Below are 19418 nucleotides of genomic sequence, written 5' to 3' on the forward strand. Positions count from 1 at the left end.
AGAGTCAAAAGAAAAAGAGTCTGTTTTGTGTGTCTCAAACGTGGCAACAGAAATTAATCTAAGCTTAGAGAAACACTTTGATATGATCGTGGCACTGATTTGATTGGACCTGGCACAGGTGCGCACACGCACTTATAATATGCAAGTCATGAGTAAAAATTTAGGGTACCGATTACTACAAACGACAAAAACCTGGTCTCTGAAACATCACAATATAGTGATAATGTTTTTATTATTATATAGTAAATCCATCTTTTCAGTCCTCTAGAGCCATAAAGGATAGTACATCTACTGTATGTGACTTCATAGCTTGAGTATTGATGTAAGCCTTCGGCAGTACTGCAGCATCATTGACATTAAAATCCCTCTTTGTCTACCATTGTTAATAGAATATGACCCACATTTCACTTTCACCAGTAGACTTTAGATTTTCAGAAGAGCATGGTTTAAGTTTGTAGCCTTTGTGTATGTAACATTGCATTTGTCACATAGGGGTGCAGTATCATGATTGCTACCCTGAAAATTTAACCTGAGAGCCTGTTTTTCCATGGCAGTAATCTCATTAGGACACTGTAATATAGATAAATGGCTCTGACCTGGCAGATACTGCTCCATCTCTGCTAATGGAAGAGAAAAGTCATATTTCACTTCTTGTGCAACTCTGTTGGAAATCATTCTGTAGTACAATGCCGTGCATCCACACAGGCTTTGTTTCTCATTTATCAGTTTAAAAGCAATATTCGCATGACTGTGAAAGAAACAATGTGACATATAAAGTCAGTCGGCAGTTTATTAGGTACACTTAGCTAAAACTAAATTAGTCTAAAACAACAGTCCTGCAGTAAATCCTTAGTGAGGGTGGTTAGACAGAGTCATTGATTTAACTATCTGATCATTTTGAAAAATATAGTTTGTGGTGATGATGAATTGCATTGTGTTGTATAGACAGGTGATTTAATTATTTTATGCATCACACTTAAATCAGCGAGGTCAGGTTAAATAACAAAAAAAAAAGTTTCTCTGCATGTGATGCAGCCCCCGGACTGATCATCCAGTTGAATCAACAACTCTATAAAATGTTTTAGACAACATTTGCTTTATCTAGTTATACCTAATAAACTGCCAACACTGTGTCACACGGGGTAGCACAGTACTTTTCACCCTCTATAAATCTCTCTCTCGACACTCAAATCAGTCTTCCTTGGCTCCGTTCAGTTTCAGAATCTGCCTTAATCCCCACTCTGTAAATTAAACTAATTTTGATTGACAGCACAATAGTACAGTTTAATGCTTTTCCAAGAACTTCGCAGTTAATTCAGAAGTAATTCAGGAGTCTGTGTTTACCAGGTTTAGTCAAAATTGAAGTGCTGTTTAGTTTGAGCTTCTTTGGCTCAAATTTGACATCAAAGTTTGAACCCAGTCTGGTGCAGGAGTCTTCATGAGGTATGATGATCCTTTAGTTTATCTAGTTTTCTAATCTACCAATGCTGAGTGTGGGAACCACAAGCTTCTCCCTACACATTGAGTTTACATAGTAAACTGAGTTGTTGTAGTGTCTCTCACTATAAACAATAAACATCCTCGAGGGAGTAAAACTAGCTTCAGTTGAAGTGCTCAACACACTCGCACATACAGTACATGCACTGACCACATTATGTGCAGCAGTCCCTCTCACCGTGAGGGATAAACACCCTGTCGTGTGGCCCAGTCTGTTTACGAATTAGCCTTTGGACAGCCAGGGTCGTGGAGGCTGAGTGTGTATATGTGTGTGTTAGTGTCTGAGAGTGTTAGGGAATGTGTGATAGAGGGATTACAGGCAACCTGGCCACTACTTTCATGAGGAAAAAACAAACACAAACGTTAGACAAGCTCAATGCAAGGAGTTTTTGATGGGGGATAGGGGGATGTTTTTCTTCTAAGTATTCTGCAATCTATCTATCTGTCCATCTATCGAAAAAAACACTGTTTCCTTTGTTCTGATTTCCCTTTTATCTCTGCTTCTTCTATCTGGCACATTTCACTTTTGTTCACGTGTCATACTCCACCTTTTCCCAGAATGACGCATGTTGAACTCCTCTGAAAGGCTCCCAGAGGCCATACCAACCCTCTGAGCAGTGCAAAGCCCTGGCTACTGAGGTTGCAGATGTTCCCTAGACCCAACTGTTGGCAGATTGCGGTGTCGTTCTGGCGAACGTAGAACGGCCCACGAACCCTGGGATTCATGCTTCTGAACTTACCCACTGGGATGTTTCACAAGAAGCCAGCTGGGAATTTGGTGGGAGCCAGGAGGAAGGTGAGGAGGTTGAAGATGAAGGTTGACGGGAGAAGAATACATGAACATAGATCAAAGATCTACAAAGCTACAATAGAGTAGAAGTAAGTTATTTATTGACCATTACTAATAACAAACCATTAATAACAGCTTATAAAACAGTTGAAATGCATGGGACCATATCAGCAAGTGGTGCCAAAGTCATGCTTTATTGCACCTTTAGTGAAGTTCCATTATGACTGGTCCTTCTTACACTGTAATGTTCTCATTGGTTGACCTAAATTTGGGCTTTGTGTACCTCTTCACATAACCCTGGACACATATGAAACTTTCCACAGCATTTACCTCTGTATTACTTAAACATGCATGGTTCGTGTTATCTAGTGGTGCAGTCTCATTAGTGTAGCAAGTTTATTACCTTGTCTCCTGTCCTCATCAGAGGTCAAACAGGCCCCATATAATGGAATAGATGGCATCCTAGATGACCTACTTCCTCTCTGTCCTATAGCCTTACGTTGTGCTCTCCTGTTCGATGTAATGTCCTCTAGTGTTCAAAAGATAGAACTCTAAATCACAGTGACAGGACAGATTAACACACAGGACTTAAACGTGAGTGGTAAAAGTCAAAGGTCAATACACATACAGAGACATTAATGGCTTGTGAGAGAGTGTGTCAGTACCTTTAGAAGTCAAATACTTTACCATGTTTTGTGAATCTTATATTGCAACCTATCAAATGAGTACTGTATACTTTTGTATTAATTGAAGCCACCAGTCAGCTTTGTAATACTGAGCGTACAGTGTGTCTACGGACCCCTGTCCCCTCTAATCTACCAGACTTACACACATACTGTATATAAAGATAATAGTATTCATAGTAGACAGAATGTTGATATGTGCAACAAAAATTTTATGGAGCAGAATCTAACTTGCCTCATAAGAGTTTAGACTAGTAGTACAAAGGTGTTTCCGTTTCCCAATAATATAATAGCTTCAGCGTGACTGTATGTGTTGTATATGTTACTGTATGTTCAGTAGGCATAGCTTGCCCTAACATCTTGGTCTTTTGTCTCCACCTGCTGGAAGGCGTGAATGGTAGCTTCTAAACAGAAGGTACAGCTGTAAACAAGATTTTGTGAAACCAAGGGGAAAACCTTTTTTTTTTCTTCAAATGTTTATGCATTTTTTTTTTTATATCATGAACTGGAAAAAGACTGAAGTCAGCATTTCATAATGCCTTTATATCATCACTATTGTAAGCAGCTAACAGTCCTTCTGTTCTAGATTTAGGTATCTTCTCCTACTTTTTACAAAGCACTACAAATTATATAAATTCTTCTTTACTTTATGTGCAATGTCTTTTAAGATCTTCGCACGTCTCTAAGTGACATTTAAGTCAGGAGCTATGCGAGCTATAACAAAATCATCAGCTAATCAAAATGATTGAGCTATATATATATATATATATATATATATATATATATATATATATATATAACTGTATAACTATATCCAGGATGAAATACTGTGCGTTAACGCTCCGGTACCAGTAGGTGGCAGTAAAGTATCTTTCAAGTGAACTAATAAACCGTTAACCAACACAGAAGAAGAAGATCGACAACAATACGAAGACGAAGAAGAAGGTAGGAAAATGTCTACCTACAGTTAGTTTTTCTCCGACCAGCTAACATATTTTAGTTTATAGATTGATGGGAGAACTGGTGCCTAATATTATACTTGTTTACGAGGTAAGGCAGATTTCTTAAGGTTACATGTAGCTTTAAAATAAGACGTTAATCACAGCACAGGTGTAAAAAAAATCAGGTGTTTGTGTTTGGCACGTTGCTAATTTAGCTAGTTGTTATTGTTTAGCTAACTGAGCTTTATCAAACTGATCTGCATTTTCACTGTTGCACTTAGTGAAATAATAGTAGATAGCTATAGAAACTTTATATAATATATCTTGCCGAAACATTCATATGAAATAATATAAATGTTGCTGAAGAAGCTGTAGTTACATATTTGTTAAAAGGGTGCAGCTAACTTTTTTTTTTTTTTTAATATAAACGAGTAATCTGTTGAATATTTTTTGTAGATCTTTTTGTCTGTAAAATATGAGAAATGTGAAAAATAAATAACAGTGTTGTAAGGAGTGTAATGCTTAACGGTTAGTTTGTAATTACTTATAGAATATTATCACGCCAGGAGATGTGATTATCTTTTATGTCTTGATATTTTGTGAAACTAGTGATGGATCCAGTTCACCCCATAGAAACACTGCATGAAAATGGTGATTGTGTGGATGTCAACTCCTGGGTGTCAGTGTGCCCCAGAGGCCTCTGGAAAGTCCAGCAAAAGCGAACATGCAAGGAGAGTCAGCAAACTGTTGTCACATGTATGGTATTCTTCCAACATTCCTTTATTCCTCAATATTAATGATAAATTTTAATCTCACTTTTTAAAATTATAAATGTATCAAGTATGTACTAATGTGGCTCACAATTTGTCTTTTTTAGCATGTTCATCTGGTCACTATCCAAGATTGGGTTCACTGTGTCGAGTCCGTGTTCAGCTCAAAGCTGACATAGATAAAACAAAGAGTTCAGTACCTGAGGGAAATGAGAAGCTGCCAGTCCAATCTGAGCAGCTATTCACCGAAGCAGTGGAAACAGCCTTTCCAAGGAGTCAAAACTCTGTGCTGCAGGTCCCGTTGGGTGACTGGACAACACTGAAACTTGGCGTGGGACAATGCGATGTAACAGAAGCATGTTTGGAGCGAATGAGAGCTGGAGAGAAATGTGAGGTAAGAGTAAAGAAAGTACAGGCAAAATCACTCCCTGTGGTTTTTGTTTTGAGTATGTAATATAATATTAATAATAGCATGGCAAACGTGATTTCAAAACATTAAAGCATTCAGCAGATCTAAATGTGGTTTTTTGCTATTTAGATACTACTTTCTCCGGTGATAGATGGACCAGATGTGTCTGTTCCCCGACCTGCAGAGGAAAACCTGCCTTTATGTGCCACAGTTGAACTCCAGGCTTTCTTGCCAGGCAAGGAATCATGGGAAATGTTTCCTGGTGAAAAATGGGAGTGGGTGACGTCACACAAAGAGAGAGGTAGTGCAAGATTCAGGAATGGAGATTTGTATGGAGCTGTGGACAGCTACAGCCGAGCCCTCAAACTCCTCATCCCTCTCTACTGCCATGTCAGAGATTTGGAGAAAAAAGGACAAGAGCAAGATGTGAAGGAGCTTCAGCAAGCTGATGATAAAACACAGCAACTTCCCACAGCCAGTGAATTCAGAACCATCAAAGCAGAGCTACACTCAAACCTGTCATTGTGCCAGCTCAAACTGAACCAACCACAGTTGGCTAAAGCCAGTGCAGCCAAAGCTACTGAGCTGGAACCAGGTGGGACTAAAGCTTGGTACAGACTAGGCCAGGCCTGCCAGATGGTTAATGAGCTGGAGGAGGCCAAGCAGGCATTTAGGAAACTACTGGAGTTACAGCCAGAATCACCAGCTGCTGTGAAGGCACTTAAAGACATAGCAAGTAGAGAGAAAGCATCAAACACACAACTGGGACTAAGACTCAGCAAAATGTTCAGCTGAGGATTGAATACCAGTTAATAATCAGATATTGACAGTAGAAAGGAATTATTTTTCTTGTTATTCACCATTAACTGGACTTGCATCTACATTCACTGCCTCAGCTCAAAAGTAATGTCATTCATATTTTTCTCCTGACTTCATGATGATAATGTGTGAGATGTCTGAATCTTAATTTTAGAGTAAAAAACATGTGTCAATGATTTTTTGAGCAATTACTACACATCTGAGAGAGCGCACTGCATGAGATCATGATTGTGTTGGGTGGTGAAATGTAACTGATGAAGTCCACAATTGAGATACTTTGAGGATTAACTTTACCATATATACATCTGCTTCATAAAGTAGAAGTAGAAAGACCTGTGCTTGGCTAAAGACAAATGGGCCGGTGTCCAGGGTACATTTTACTGTACCTTAAAGAAGGCATAACCAAATAAATCGGTGTTTTGTCCCCCTGTGCTGACAAATAAAAGTATTTTTGTGGTTTTGAGTATGCAAATGCTCTACCTGTACCTGCATATTAAGACTTTGCTACATTTCACAAGAAACATAGTTTTTTGCCCCAATTGTTCGACAGCTGTATTTATTAAATACTGTACAAATGAAGAATGCACATACAAAAGCTCGTATTAAAGATTAACCAATCTGTTAATTTACATAAAATTAAGTGAAAGCTGTTGAAGAACTTAAAGGTGTATGTACATGTGTGTGTACATGAATGGTGGCAAATTGTCAGATGCTTCCCTAGATACAAAAGAAATCTAGATTCAGCTGAAGAAGTGATGGCTCGTATTGTGGAGGTAGTTCTGGATATCTGCCGCAAGGTGTCACTCTCGATCCGTCGGTGCTGGACAGTGGTCCTCTGTCGACTCGGGTACGTGTTTCCGCGTTCAGTCAAAATGCCGAAACCCGGGATCGAACCAGGGACCTTTAGATCTTCAGTCTAACGCTCTCCCAACTGAGCTATTTCGGCGCGATCAATTTGAGTAGAGATAACCTTTTATATACCAAATATCTACACACTGAAATAACAGTTCGTAATAGAGTGGGTCGAAATAGTTTTACGTGCTAATAAATACTCGTAAAGTGCCTTGAGATGACTTCTGTTATGATTTGACACTATACAAATAAAATTGAAGTGTGTTACTGGTTTTCATGCACGAAAAACAACTCAAAATACTAGTGTTTGTATATGAAGGCCATTAAAAGGACATTTTCAGTCTAATCATGAAATTGTGCAAGATACAAAAGTAATGAAGGTGTTTTTCAGAAAACAAATTGAATTTTTATTGTTTCACACACTAACACGTGACAGTTTCGGGCATTCAAATTCAAGATGCACATAATATAAGGCATAACATTAGATTTCCCCACTTGTTTTGTCTCTTGTATGTCCTGTAGTCAGTGTCCTATAGTACCACAGTCACTTCCTCTTGGACTTGTGTGACTTTGTGCTGTCCGTCTGTGTCTGAGCCTCTGTCAGTTGTCTCCACGCATCCACAATGAGCAACAGCGGTATCACGATCCACAGCACATTCATGAACACAAAGTAGAACCAGAAGTAGATTGGATGTCCCAATTCACTGTGAGCATAGCCGTCTCTGTGCTCTGTGAAGAAATAAAGCACCGCTCCATACAGCTGACCTGGAATTAGATTAGTTAAGGCCCAATATAAGGATAGGCAATATAAGGAAATTAAAGATTTGGACACATACATCTAGTTTATCTGTTAGTTTAAATGTGGTTTAACCACTGAAGTATGGCAGCACACACGCTAATTTCCCTGCATTTTACATTTTAAAAGTTCTCCAGTGATCAGTTTTGGAGTAATTGCACTCACCCAGTGAAATGATGAGTTGCAGAACAAATCTGTAGGGCTTGTTTGTTAAGAAGGCGAACACGGTCCAAAAGCTCAACGGTCCCCAGAACCAAGCAGTTATTGTCTCCATGCAGACAGTAAAGTTATCTGCTCTACTCACAAAAGAAATATCCATGGTACAGTTAGTTATGGTGTTTTTCCTTTTATTATGCAAGTTAAACATAACTCTGTGCAAAGACAAACTTACATTACATATCGACTGTCTCCTTTGGAGTACTCTTTCCCTGTGACAGAAAAAAATAAAACATACTGTACTGACAGAAAAAAACACTTTTAATATGCATGCATCATATGCTTATGTGTTTTTGTTTTGTACTTACACAGCTGTGACAGGAAACTTTGGTCTCCTGGAATGATATCATAATACAGTGAGAACCAGCCCTCGATGACGCCATGGATGAAACCACAAACAGCAAACCAGCACACAGCCAGACGCCTCCATGTCCCCAGCCTGCCTGTGGCTCCCTTTTGGCCGGTAAGCAGCCAAGTCACAAACAGAAACACCCCAGACACAGAAAACAGAAATACAAGGATCTCTGTCATAGATCGGTCATTGGCAACATAGGTGGGAATCAATAGGTCCCGTGGCCAGTAGGGATGAACAACTCCAGCTGGGGAAGGGGCGTCCATAATCTGTGTAAAGGTAAGCTTGGTCACCAGTCTTCAAAAACATCCACAACAGACTTTAAATTTAAGTCTAAAACAGATCAAATAAACAGGATTAACATTTCAACGACTGACATTAAATAAAATATGCATAAGTCAGTTTAATTAATGAAAATGTTATTTGTCATCAATTAAGTTTCTACAGCTCAAAAACAGACTAAACCAATATTCAATGTATATTTTGTCCTCACCAATGCTACCAGATATCCAGCTGCACAAGTTTAACCTGTGTATTGAATGAAGAGTATTAAAGAAATAAGTATTAATACTATGAAGATAGTCCACTACTGTGTACACCTGAGTGTCATATCAGCGCTGATCAACTCAAATGCGGAACTCAGAGAGTAGGGGGCGGTTACTTGTGATTACAAAGACCAATCAGACAATCGTATGCGTAGATCTGACGGCACATGCGATCTGCTGAGTCGTTGATTGGCTGTTTATCTCGGAACATTCACGTTGTCGCCGGCAACCACCAATGAAATGGTGTCTCATACACCAAAGGACCGCCCCTTCTGTACATGGGCAAAGTCTAAAATATTTGATCGGTTTGTGAATTATAACTCTTTGTTCTTAGATATTTATCTAATAATGAACGAAACAATTCATTTACTCTACTACTAAAGGTCAACTTTGAAGGAGTTGTATTTACATTTTATTCTCCTTCATATGTTAGTTATATGTTACTATTCTGCATTTTGGGGGAAAATACTCTTTACTCCCTTCATTTATTTCAAATATAATAAAATAATACTTTATATATTCTGAATCCAAACATTACTAGCGAATCAACTGTGATAACGACTAAATAATAGGCGATGTGACACTATGAACTACCGCCCTAACAGCTGAATGTGCAAAATGTAGTGTGCAAGTGGAAGTCGTGCAAATGGATGCATCTGCAAAAATTAAAGAAATAAAAAAAAAGAGCCGAAACCTATGTTAAGATGTGAGGTGCAATGTCCGGTGGACCCATGAGCAATGTGACTAAATCCACGTGGGCGAAGCATACAAGGTTGCATTAAAATGGCTGTAACAGCCTGGAAACAAACTCAACTAATCAGTGAACGGTAAAGTACATGGACAACGAATTAATATGAGTAAATATTGAAATAGGAAGACTATTAGCTATAAGGAGTTGCTAACGTTATGCACACATGTTAGAAAAAGATGACTCCCATGCCGTGTCAGGGAATGATCCCTGCCGTGACCCGGATTCGAACCGGGGTTGCTGCGGCCACAACGCAGAGTACTAACCACTATACGATCACGGCGAGCTACTGGGAGTGATGGTACCTCAGGTTTCAGGAGGCTTTATCAAACCGTCAGGAGTGAAAGTCCAGCTCGTCCTGATGTGTCTCTGCTCAGTTTAATCCATTGTAATATAACAGCTCCGCCACGAACTCTTCATTTACAAGCTTCTAATTTATCTTTGCCGGTGTCAGAAATGGGCTAATTCTACTAACGTTTACATTTTCTATTAGTGATCCAATATGTGAACTGTATTTGTAAGAACAGTAGTTAACACAGAGGTAAATGTTTTACATACTGGGGTTCAAATCCCACTGGCTACCTCCAGTAGGGGTCCTTAGGCAAGACCTCCTCACGCTGCCCTGCCTACCCTTGTAACTTGTAATGACTTGTAAGTCGCTTTGGATAAAAGCGTCTGCTAAATGACTGTAATGTAACATACATTTTTATTCAGCGTGAATAAACCCAACTTACACACAAGGAAATATGAGTTATAAGCCAGTGGTGAATTGTAACCAGGTTAGCTACAATTTCCTCACGCCCTTTTAACCCCAGGTTAACTTTGATCGATATATTGTTTATACCTTGCTAACACTAAGTTACAGCTAGCGGCAGTAGCTTCACTGCTAAACAGGCAGGAGAAATGACCGGAGCCCCAAAACACCATCTGACACCAGAGGTTCAACTTAGAGAGGCCTCCTCTCACAGTTAGTTCAGCCTAAAACATGTGGTTGCATTGTTGTTCGTGCTCGGTTAAAACATATAGATGGAAAGTTTCAGACGCATGTGAAACCTTTTAAAAAGTTAGACATTTTTCTTGCATAGCGGTCCCATATGGTCTAGCGGTTAGGATTCCTGGTTTTCACCCAGGCGGCCCGGGTTCGACTCCCGGTATGGGAACTACTGTTTTTATAAATTATATGTTAATAACATATTTACACAAATGACCATTTAATATTTTCTCCTATAAAGCAGGGCGTTTTGTGATCATGTTTTAGTTTTAGAAGAAGTTACCAACTAAAAGCATGTTAGATAAAGTTAACATAGTTACACCTCGTAGATTTTTTTTTTAAAGACATAAAGCTGGTTTTGTTAGTTTTCATTGCAGTAGTTACACTAAGCATTTACATCAAATGAGCGAACATTATTCATTCAAAGCAATAAAAGTTTATAATACGCGATCTTTTTTTTTGTTGTTGGACTGAGCATGCGCTGTGAAGTCATGTGACGACATGTGTCACATGACACGACATGTTACACCGGAAGCAGGTTTGTTGTCCTTTAACGCGGTCTGTGCACTTTATTCTAACGTTGATTTGGTGATTTGATATAGTAAATCGTTGACATTAAGGGAAATTACCTGATCTAGTACAAGTAGTCGACATGGGTGTGTCAGAATTAGAGGAGTCTTCTCTGTTACTGGATGAAAAACTGCTCCAGTTCATGGACCAGCTGGAGTTACTGGAGGAGAAACGAGCCACTCTGAACTCTCTCATAGAGCAGGTAACAAAGTTGGCATGTCATTTTATTTTATTCTGTGTCACCCATTTGTGTTATTGGTTGTTTTTCGAAATCCACTGGTTAACAGCTTCTTCTACCTACCTTTCTTAGTTTAAATCGCTTCTGTGATTGCTTTATATCTTGTTCTGTAGGTCACATAAACCCAGTCAGTCAGTTTGACCTCTGGGAAAATAAGAGGGAAGAGTGGGGGCAGATGCAAGTGTAGAGCCGCCTTGATGAGAGGACAGATTGCATTTCCACTTCAGTTTTGATACTGAAAGAGCGTGGTGTTTCGCTGTCGCATTTGAATAAAGAGACCGAAAATACATAATATAATATGTAATCTACTGATTTAACTTTTGTTTAAAATCAAAGAAACTGACAATTAAATGTGCACTTTTTTTGAATTTCCAATTGCAAAATGCATTTTAAAATTGCAATTGCAATTTAAATGATGACACTAAAAAACTTCCATAAGTTTCAGGTTCTCAGATGTGATCTATGAAATATACTGCTTTTCTTGGTTTTACTTTATAGTAAATTGAATATTTTTATGTGTTGTTTGTGTTGAAGAAAATATTGAACGGTGTTACTCTGCTTAGAGATTGTTTTCACTTTTTTGTTCATGTTTTATAGTTTGAACAATAAAGCAGGTAATCAAGAAAGTAATTATGGGATTGATTAATAGTGAAGATTATTAGTTGCTGTCCCAGTGTGTAGTCTACTGTGTCTAAAAGTGGAAACTTTCTAAAATAATGCCATGAATAGTTTTTATTGAACAACCAAAAGAAAGTACTTCAGCCACTTGTGTAACGTAAAGTTACCATGTTGTTTTCCCTACAGGGATGGTTTTCCATGTCCAAGGCACGATACTCCATGGGAAACAAACAAGTCTCTGCACTTCAGTATGCCAGTGAAATCGAGCCACTGGTCCATGTCCATACTAGGTGAGGAATTAGACCAGTTCAATGGAAATTAATGCACAGAGGGTAATCTGTGTCAGCTGTCAGTTTTGAAAAGTTTTATTTTTTAATGCCTACTTGTATTTGTGTGTTACAGAACACTAGACAGTGGTGACTTAGGGTTCTGCACTGAAAGACTTTCACAAAGTAAAGAGTCTGGAAAAGATGTAACATCTGTAGAAGATATTGGACCTCAAGAAGAAGGTGAGTCAGCTGTGGCCCATATGATGTTAAATGATATATTGTTTATATCCAGTAATTAATATAAAATGACATTTTTGTTTTTTCAATTTCACAGGTGTCAGGAGAAGAAACAAACCAAAAAAGAATATTAAAGAAAAAGAGGCAAATGATAAAGCAAGTGGTGAGAAAGCTTCTGAGGTAATCCCAGAAAAGCAAATTGACCAGAATCCTCAGCAAGATCCATTGAAATGGTTTGGGATTCTAGTGCCACAGTCTCTTAAGCAAGCACAGTCTTCATTCAAGCAAGGTATGATGTTTAATTTAATATGTATTTCATATAAATGGCAATTAAAGAGAGATTTCTCTCACAAAAGTAGCACTGTAGCAAAATGTACCAAAGCTTAACAATAGATATACAGTACAGTAGATACTGGTGTATAGCTAAACTAAGACATAGAGAAATGTATTGATTTATTGTGTGTATTGTGATTGGCATGATACATAATATAACTATAAATAAAATTTGAAATAGGTTTAAATGAAATTATCCTAATGTACTCGTAGGATGGATTGTTGGCTTTAATGTAATGATTTGGTTAAAGTATTTTAATCATGTAGTAAGTACAGCCATTTTTATTTATAGACTCCTAATTTTGGTGGCACACAACTATTTGGACAGCTTGCTGCTCATTACTTCCATGGTCAGGTGTGTGTGTAATTTATAAATAGGCAGAGTCAGAAGCTTTTGGAACCTTTTGGAAAAAAAAAAAAAAAATACCATGGTGAAGCAAAACCTCTTTCACAATATTTATTAAGGTCAAGAACACCCTCCAGGGGATCTGTGTCTTTGTCATTGTCAACAATCAACAGGTGCCTTCACCAGAGTAAATACAAAAGGTTTTTTTATAAGATGTATATCTCAAAAACAGGAGGCCAGATAGAGTCAATAGAGATCTGGAACATGGCAGGTGAGAATAAGATCAACTTTCCCCAGAAAAGTGTCACAGTTTGGAGAAGAAAAGGAACTGATCTGATCATACAGAGGAGGCAGGGGTGGGAATGTATGCTAAAGAAACTGGATCTCTTGAGTTTATGTGACAACTGAAGAAAGCAGCAAGAAGAATTCTGTATTAAGACCTGTATTGTCAGTTCAGATTCAGTCAAGCGCTTGAAAACTGATTGGACGTTGTATCATAGTGATGACTGTTCTTATAGTCCTTAATCTTACAGTGAAAGGGTTTTTTTTTTAAGGCAAAACAGGTTAATGTTCTGACCAAGTCAGTCATCAGACCTGAATCAAATTAAATTTGTATTTCACATGAAAAAGGCTAATTACTCCAAAAAAACAAGCAGAAAGCCTTGCAGGGCATCATCAGGGAAGAAAACCAGCATTGTGTGATGTCCATGGTTTCCAGACTTCAGGCAGACACTGACTGCAAATGAAATGCAAGACTTAAGACTGATCATTTAATTTATCATTGTGTTTATTCAAACATTTCTGAAAGCCAAAAATAGAGGTCTGTGAATGGGAAATGGCTGCAATTTCTACACTGTTCATTCAATAGTTTGACCAAGTCCTTAAAATAAAGCTGACTGATCTACACTTTAAGCTTATCTTGATCATTTTATTCAACATCCACTGTGGTGGTACATATAACCAAAATGAAGAAAACTGTGGCACTGATGAAAAACGTATGGACTTAACTGTAACATTGTCTGTTTTATTCACTATAGTGTTTTTATGCATGTGATCAAGATGAAACTTCTGACACAGTTCTTAATGTACTAGTAAATGCATTTCCCTGTCCACTGTCCATATTACAGTAATAGAGCTGTCTGCTGAGATCGCAACACTACAAACTGCAGTTTTGAACACGAGACAGGAGTTGAAGAACAACATGAAAGACAAACACATTCTCCAGGAGAAAACCTCAGCAGCTCTGCTGGACAAAGTGTCAGATTAAATAACTCAGTGGAGTGTTGATGGATTCGGTTGATTGTCCTCCGGGACCCACTGGACTTTACAGTGACGATCACAGATCTAGAAGTTCGTACAGCATGACCTCTTGGAACCAGATTGTGTTTGATCTTGTGACTTTTTGCCTATTTGTTTGGATGAATGATCTCTTTGTTGTTGACTGTATTAGATTAATTAAAAAATATAAAGAGAACTTGTTTCAGCGTCTTCAATATAATAATCAGTGTGGCTTTAAGGCACAACAGGGCAGTGATTGGTTGTTATTATTAATAAATTTGTTGTGGATACTTCATATGTTTATTATAAGGCATTGATAGGAACCAATATGTTCGATAACCTTTCATGTTTTATTCCCAGCACATTTTTTCTCTTTATTATTTAAATTTAAGATTCTGCTGAATGAGCATGATCATGCTTATTGTAAGCCAGCGAAGGCATTAATGATTTATAACTTGTTTACAAGGCATTAGTAGGTTGAGTTATTTCTTGGCCATTAATAATAACTTCTTATTCATGCTTCCATTGTAGAGTGTTACCAAATGGTTTTTTCATGTAGTGTTTTGCATTTTGTTGTTATTTCTCATTTTGAATAGCAGATTCTCCCTCTCACAGACATTTCCATTCTATTTCCGTCTTAATTGCAAATCCTGTTGGAAGTGGCATCAAAGGAAAACTGCCTCCTCCCATTACAGCGATGTGAGTCTAATTGAAAACATTTGACCGAGCGCCACCACCCTCTGATCCACAGCCGAGCGTCGCCGGGAACAGTCGAAGTGGGAAACGCACTTCCTGGTCCAATTATAATGCCGTCTACATGCCTCCCCTTCGCTTGCGTCCGATCGACAGATGGGAGCGCAGAAACAACGGATGTAGCCTCACTATTCTATTATTGATGTTTCCAGACATCCGCCGCAGCCTGTGCAGCCTGATCGCGGCCGATTTCGGACGTGCAGCCGACGCTGCCCCTGCCCTCAGATGCAATTTTCTTTTGTCTGCGCGACTGGCACCATCATTTGTTGATGTGTGATCGGGGATTGTGAAGTAAACACGCCGGCCTGCGCTCATGCTCGGAGGCGAGGTGAGATTCGTACCTCAGACTCACATTGCCCTTGATCGCAAGTTGATTTCACTCCGGAGCTCAGGAACTGTCGGCTCCAAATGGCGTCAGTTTCGAAGGTGTCTATTCTGGATTACTTTAATATAGTGTTTGAAGGGGAAAATGGCAAAATCGAGTCCAACTGCAAGGCTTGTGGCACCAGAATCCAGGCGAAGCGCAGTGTCACGTCCAACTTCGTAACGCACCTCAAGGTAATGAGTTCACAATAAAGCCTAATGGAGCTCGTCTTTAACATTAAGGGGCATCAATCTGTCACCAAACAGCTGATTTTACAGCATCTTTTCATGCATGCCACGCAGACTGTTGCTTCTCTGCAAGGGAGGATTTACTTACACTTCTTCTTCCACAGAGACAGCATGATGTAGACACACACACACACACACCACACACACACCTGGTCAGGTGAAGAGTTCTACCTGTAGACTAATAACATTGATGTGCCCCTTCTCTGTCTCTCTCCCAATCAGCGGAAGCACCAAGCTATGTATGATGACTTTGTAAAAAGGAAGGATATGAAGAGAGAGGGTTACTCTTCTAGTTCCCTCCACAGTTTCACCACCAATGGAGGAAATAGTCGTTACCCTCTCCCCATCAGTGCTGGAGTTGGGGGAGGCGGAGGAGGTGTTGGAGGGATAGGAACTCCAGAGGGCGGAGTAGGAGGAGGTTCTGGAGGAGGGGTGACCAAGTTTGACAGACATGACCCACGTCAGGTGTGCATTACACTCCTCCTTCATCACTTGAGATGCAAATAAGTGCCCTACTATTAATATCATCCAACAGCAGGTGTTACACAATTTATTGTGTCATAATGAGGATGACTTAACGTTGGTTTGTCTGTGTCACCGCAGGTTTTAATCTCAGAGGCTATAGCCAAGATGATTGTGCGTGATCTGCAGCCAGTGTCCATAGTGGAAAATCAAGGCTTCAGAGAGCTGCTCCAGCTTCTGGAACCGCGTTACACTCCGGAGCCCCAGCACTACATCCAGAGCCAGCTCCTCCCAGCCTACGCTTACCAGGCCCAGCTGGCTACGCGTCAGGCCCTGGCCTCAGCGCACTCCCTCAGCCTCAGCTTGGATCTCTGGAGGGGTTTGTCTGGAACCACTTCTGGGTAAGGAGGTAAAATCAACCAAACACAACACTTTTCCCAGTTGGGTTGTTTCCCTCAATGATGTGTCCACTTCTCTCTCTCGCTGCCTCTGCAGGTATCTCGGTGTCACCTGCCATTTTCTTACATCTGACTGGCAGATACGTTCAGCTCTCCTGGCGTGCCTTCCCCTCACTGGTGGCAGCTCTGGGAATCGCATCCTGTCCGATTTTGATGAAGTCTGTCAATCTCACGGCGTGTCAGGGAGAGCATTTTGTGTTGTTGCGGACCCTCTCCTGGCAACAACAACCTTAAAGCCATGTTGTCTTCCCGGTTTCCTGGTTTCACCTCCTCTCACTAACATGCAAGACGAAGACGTTGAAGAAGATGTGGACAATGGTAATGATGCAGAGGAAGGGATCAGGAATGGCCATGGGGGAGACAATGGAGAATGGCAGGACTCTTGGGAACAAGGTCTGGGTGTTTGCCGGGTGGACTGTTTCTCTCGGTCTCTTGAACAGTGTGTCAGAGAAGGGTTATGCTCGTGTTCACAGCTCTCCTCCACACTTGCCAAGGCTGCATGTTTCTACAACTACATTACCTCTGCTGTTCCACCTGAGAAACTCAAACAGGTATTTGATGGTCCTGGGTTGACAGTGGGAGGACTAGGAAATTCCCCTTCTGCAGTAATAGACTGGTGTGCCCAGCTCAAGGTACGCAGCATTATGGAAACTGTATAGAGACACTTTGAATTATTAACAATTCAAATTTATCTGTGTGGCTGTTCAAATTCATTGCTTTCAAACGTTTATAGTTTGTTTGATTTTCGATGCAGGTGCTTCGGCGGCTGCTGGACTCTGTGGAGTTCCTGGAGGAGATGAGTGGTCCAGGGGAGCTGGCACTGATTGGATCAGAGAGAGCCCTGCTGAAGGAGCTCACTGACACATTGGAGCCCTTCACTGAGGCCTGGGACATGGTTCACGGTGATAGACAGGGTGACATTCACACAGACAGACATGTGTCCATCAGCCTGGCTCTGCCCTGTGTTCTGGGCCTTCGTAAACATCTCTCTGAGACATCCACTCCTCACTGTCCCTCACTGCTTGTGGGCCTCAGCCAGGCAGTAGAGCGCTGGCTGGCCCCTATCCTGGAGGACCCTCTCTACATCACCGCCACCACCCTGGACCCTCAGTTCAAGCTCACTTGGAGCAGCAACCCTGACTGGCACAGACAAGTTCTCATTGAGGAATTATCCAAACTTTCCACAGCCTCTAGCCCCATGGACCCCAGCACAGACCTAAACCCTCAGTCCCAGACTCCTCCTGCTCCAGCTCCGTCGCCCGTCTCCTCACTTTCACGGCCCTGCAAGCTGTTCTCTTTCATCAAACACAGACCCATGACACAGGCCAAGAGCCTAGAACAGGAGTTGGCTGTCTACCTGCGAGAGGAACCCACGGACGAGGAGGCTTTGCATTACTGGCAGCGTAAAGCAATTGACTTTCCTCTGCTTGCCCAGGTGGCCAAGAAGGCGTTTACCATACCTGCTTGTAGCACTGTGGTGGAGAGTATTTTTACTGCTGCCGGGCGCTGCCTGCGACCAGAGAGAGGCTGCATCTTACCAAAGAACCTGGAGACGCTCATCTACCTCAAAGCCAACTATACATTATTATGGACTTAAAGCTTAAAGTCAGGTGTTTCTTTTATTTAAATAGAAAATGTAGGTTTTACTTTATACCTGCAGTGAGGACATTTCTTGGATACTTGCGTCTGACCCTCTTTAGGGAAACCGAGCTAGCAGCATAACTAAGTCTTCATATTGCACATTATTTGATATGGGATTAAATGAATTACCCAGTATTTCTGAGCCGAGGCTCAGTTTCCAGGGTTTTTTCAGACTTGCCGTCTGTTTACCATGTAGCCTGCATACAGATTAACACACCACATGCTATGGACCAAGGAGACTCTCAGCAGATCAATACTAAAGCATTTACTTTGACATTATTTTGCCTGATCAGAGTCTCTCGACAACCACAGGACCACAAACATCCCACTCTTTATCTTCACAACCCCAAAGACAGCTTGTGTCTGTACCAGCCAACACAGACATACCAACAATAACCAAAAGATCAGTAATTGCATACTGTAGCATAAGACTTATTTTCAGTGCTATACGATAACCATAGAAGTTGTGACTAACTCATTTGATGTTGTTTTTGAAGGAAGTCACTGACTGCTACACAGAAAGTCATCTACTTATGCTTTTTTCTCTCTGTATGTATGCCTCATCATTGGGACATCGTAATAAATAAATGTCACTTCCTAACGTAGAATTATGTGCGCTCATGCATGTTAGCGTGTTACACAACATTTAGTTTTTTCTTGCCAGAGGAAAAAAAAAGTTTGAAATTTTACTTCATGTCACGGTTGTAACCTTCATTTACTGTTTCCTCAGCCAGTCCTTTATAACTTCACATGTGCTCCGGCAGAGTGGAGGTCAATTCCATTTCATTTTCATTATCACTACTTTTTTCTCATTTCAATTTCACGTCCAATTCTGCTTCTTAACGTTGAGGAATTGAAATGGGTTTGACCCTGCTTCCGCACCTCAAGACTAGCAGAGGATGAGTGCATGAGGCACAACAGAAGCCTTTGCTTCGTCTGACCTCATAAAAAATATTTAGAAACCACTTTACAGGTCACCACATTGAAGGAGAAACGGTGGCTGTTTGCGGTGTGTTCTCCTTTATTCGGGGACTGTGTAGTACTGGCTGTGCCAGTGGGGATGCTGGGTAATTGCATGTAATTCCATTACAGTTAAATTTGAGTCAGCAGGCAGACAGCAGTCACATCCTTTTCCTCACAGCTAACTCTGCTAACAAAACCTTACTCCTAAAGCACCAATGCAGACACATGGCA

General features: G+C 40.4%; 4 protein-coding genes and 3 non-coding genes across 8 annotated transcripts; 4 read left to right on the top strand and 3 right to left on the bottom strand.

The window, feature by feature from the left end:
* The first annotated feature begins 3900 nt into the window (after positions 1-3900).
* Positions 3901-6453, top strand: fkbpl (FKBP prolyl isomerase like). Of its 2 annotated transcripts, none has more exons than XM_026368065.1 (4): positions 3901-3915; positions 4521-4667; positions 4789-5075; positions 5220-6453. In XM_026368065.1, exons 2-4 carry the CDS (start codon positions 4523-4525, stop codon positions 5883-5885), a joined length of 1098 nt encoding a protein of 365 aa, XP_026223850.1. In that variant the 5' UTR covers positions 3901-3915; positions 4521-4522; the 3' UTR covers positions 5886-6453. The 2 variants fall into 2 exon arrangements, with proteins under 2 accessions (XP_026223850.1, XP_026223849.1); XM_026368064.1 differs by having other exon boundaries at positions 3911-4020.
* Positions 6454-6782: 329 nt separating this feature from the next.
* Positions 6783-6855, bottom strand: trnaf-gaa. Its single transcript has one exon. It is a non-coding gene; the product is annotated as a tRNA-Phe (tRNA).
* A 334-nt stretch (positions 6856-7189) lies between these two features.
* Positions 7190-8757, bottom strand: ebp (EBP cholestenol delta-isomerase). Its single transcript, XM_026368079.1, has 5 exons — positions 8619-8757; positions 8082-8394; positions 7949-7985; positions 7723-7853; positions 7190-7526 (listed from the first exon to the last, which is right to left on the bottom strand). The coding sequence occupies exons 2-5, from the start codon at positions 8389-8391 to the stop codon at positions 7306-7308; spliced, it is 699 nt and encodes a 232-aa protein (XP_026223864.1). The 5' UTR covers positions 8392-8394; positions 8619-8757; the 3' UTR covers positions 7190-7305.
* An 872-nt stretch (positions 8758-9629) lies between these two features.
* trnah-gug lies at positions 9630-9701 on the bottom strand. Its single transcript has one exon. It is a non-coding gene; the product is annotated as a tRNA-His (tRNA).
* An 805-nt stretch (positions 9702-10506) lies between these two features.
* On the top strand, positions 10507-10578 carry trnae-uuc. The gene has a single exon. It is a non-coding gene; the product is annotated as a tRNA-Glu (tRNA).
* Positions 10579-10920: 342 nt separating this feature from the next.
* ccdc115 (coiled-coil domain containing 115) lies at positions 10921-14500 on the top strand. Its single transcript, XM_026368084.1, has 5 exons — positions 10921-11181; positions 12022-12125; positions 12238-12344; positions 12439-12630; positions 14148-14500. The coding sequence occupies exons 1-5, from the start codon at positions 11062-11064 to the stop codon at positions 14285-14287; spliced, it is 663 nt and encodes a 220-aa protein (XP_026223869.1). The 5' UTR covers positions 10921-11061; the 3' UTR covers positions 14288-14500.
* A 571-nt stretch (positions 14501-15071) lies between these two features.
* si:dkey-109j17.5 (zinc finger BED domain-containing protein 4) lies at positions 15072-18818 on the top strand. The gene is made up of 5 exons (XM_026368050.1): positions 15072-15609; positions 15886-16128; positions 16267-16526; positions 16621-17215; positions 17338-18818. The coding sequence occupies exons 1-5, from the start codon at positions 15460-15462 to the stop codon at positions 18178-18180; spliced, it is 2091 nt and encodes a 696-aa protein (XP_026223835.1). The 5' UTR covers positions 15072-15459; the 3' UTR covers positions 18181-18818.
* Positions 18819-19418: the final 600 nt, after the last annotated feature.

This window comes from Anabas testudineus, chromosome 7 (assembly GCF_900324465.2).
Source record: "Anabas testudineus chromosome 7, fAnaTes1.2, whole genome shotgun sequence".
NCBI classification, from domain to species: Eukaryota; Metazoa; Chordata; class Actinopteri; order Anabantiformes; family Anabantidae; genus Anabas; species Anabas testudineus.

What these genes read in the sequence shown, in the direction of transcription:
- si:dkey-109j17.5 (XM_026368050.1), top strand. Translation starts at nt 15,460, where the DNA reads ATGGCGTCAGTTTCGAAGGTGTCTATTCTGGATTACTTTAATATAGTG. An exon ending in ACTTCGTAACGCACCTCAAG is followed by an intron (nt 15,610 to 15,885) that starts GTAATGAGTTCA and finishes TCTCCCAATCAG; the next exon opens with CGGAAGCACCAAGCTATGTA. An exon ending in ACTGGTGTGCCCAGCTCAAG is followed by an intron (nt 17,216 to 17,337) that starts GTACGCAGCATT and finishes TTTTCGATGCAG; the next exon opens with GTGCTTCGGCGGCTGCTGGA.
- ccdc115 (XM_026368084.1), top strand. Translation starts at nt 11,062, where the DNA reads ATGGGTGTGTCAGAATTAGAGGAGTCTTCTCTGTTACTGGATGAAAAA. An exon ending in CTGGTCCATGTCCATACTAG is followed by an intron (nt 12,126 to 12,237) that starts GTGAGGAATTAG and finishes TGTGTGTTACAG; the next exon opens with AACACTAGACAGTGGTGACT. An exon ending in TATTGGACCTCAAGAAGAAG is followed by an intron (nt 12,345 to 12,438) that starts GTGAGTCAGCTG and finishes TCAATTTCACAG; the next exon opens with GTGTCAGGAGAAGAAACAAA.
- ebp (XM_026368079.1), bottom strand. Translation starts at nt 8,391, where the DNA reads ATGGACGCCCCTTCCCCAGCTGGAGTTGTTCATCCCTACTGGCCACGG. An exon ending in GGAGACAGTCGATATGTAAT is followed by an intron (nt 7,854 to 7,948) that starts GTAAGTTTGTCT and finishes TTTTGTGAGTAG; the next exon opens with AGCAGATAACTTTACTGTCT. An exon ending in GCAACTCATCATTTCACTGG is followed by an intron (nt 7,527 to 7,722) that starts GTGAGTGCAATT and finishes ATCTAATTCCAG; the next exon opens with GTCAGCTGTATGGAGCGGTG.
- fkbpl (XM_026368065.1), top strand. Translation starts at nt 4,523, where the DNA reads ATGGATCCAGTTCACCCCATAGAAACACTGCATGAAAATGGTGATTGT. An exon ending in TCAGCAAACTGTTGTCACAT is followed by an intron (nt 4,668 to 4,788) that starts GTATGGTATTCT and finishes TGTCTTTTTTAG; the next exon opens with CATGTTCATCTGGTCACTAT. An exon ending in GAGCTGGAGAGAAATGTGAG is followed by an intron (nt 5,076 to 5,219) that starts GTAAGAGTAAAG and finishes TTTGCTATTTAG; the next exon opens with ATACTACTTTCTCCGGTGAT.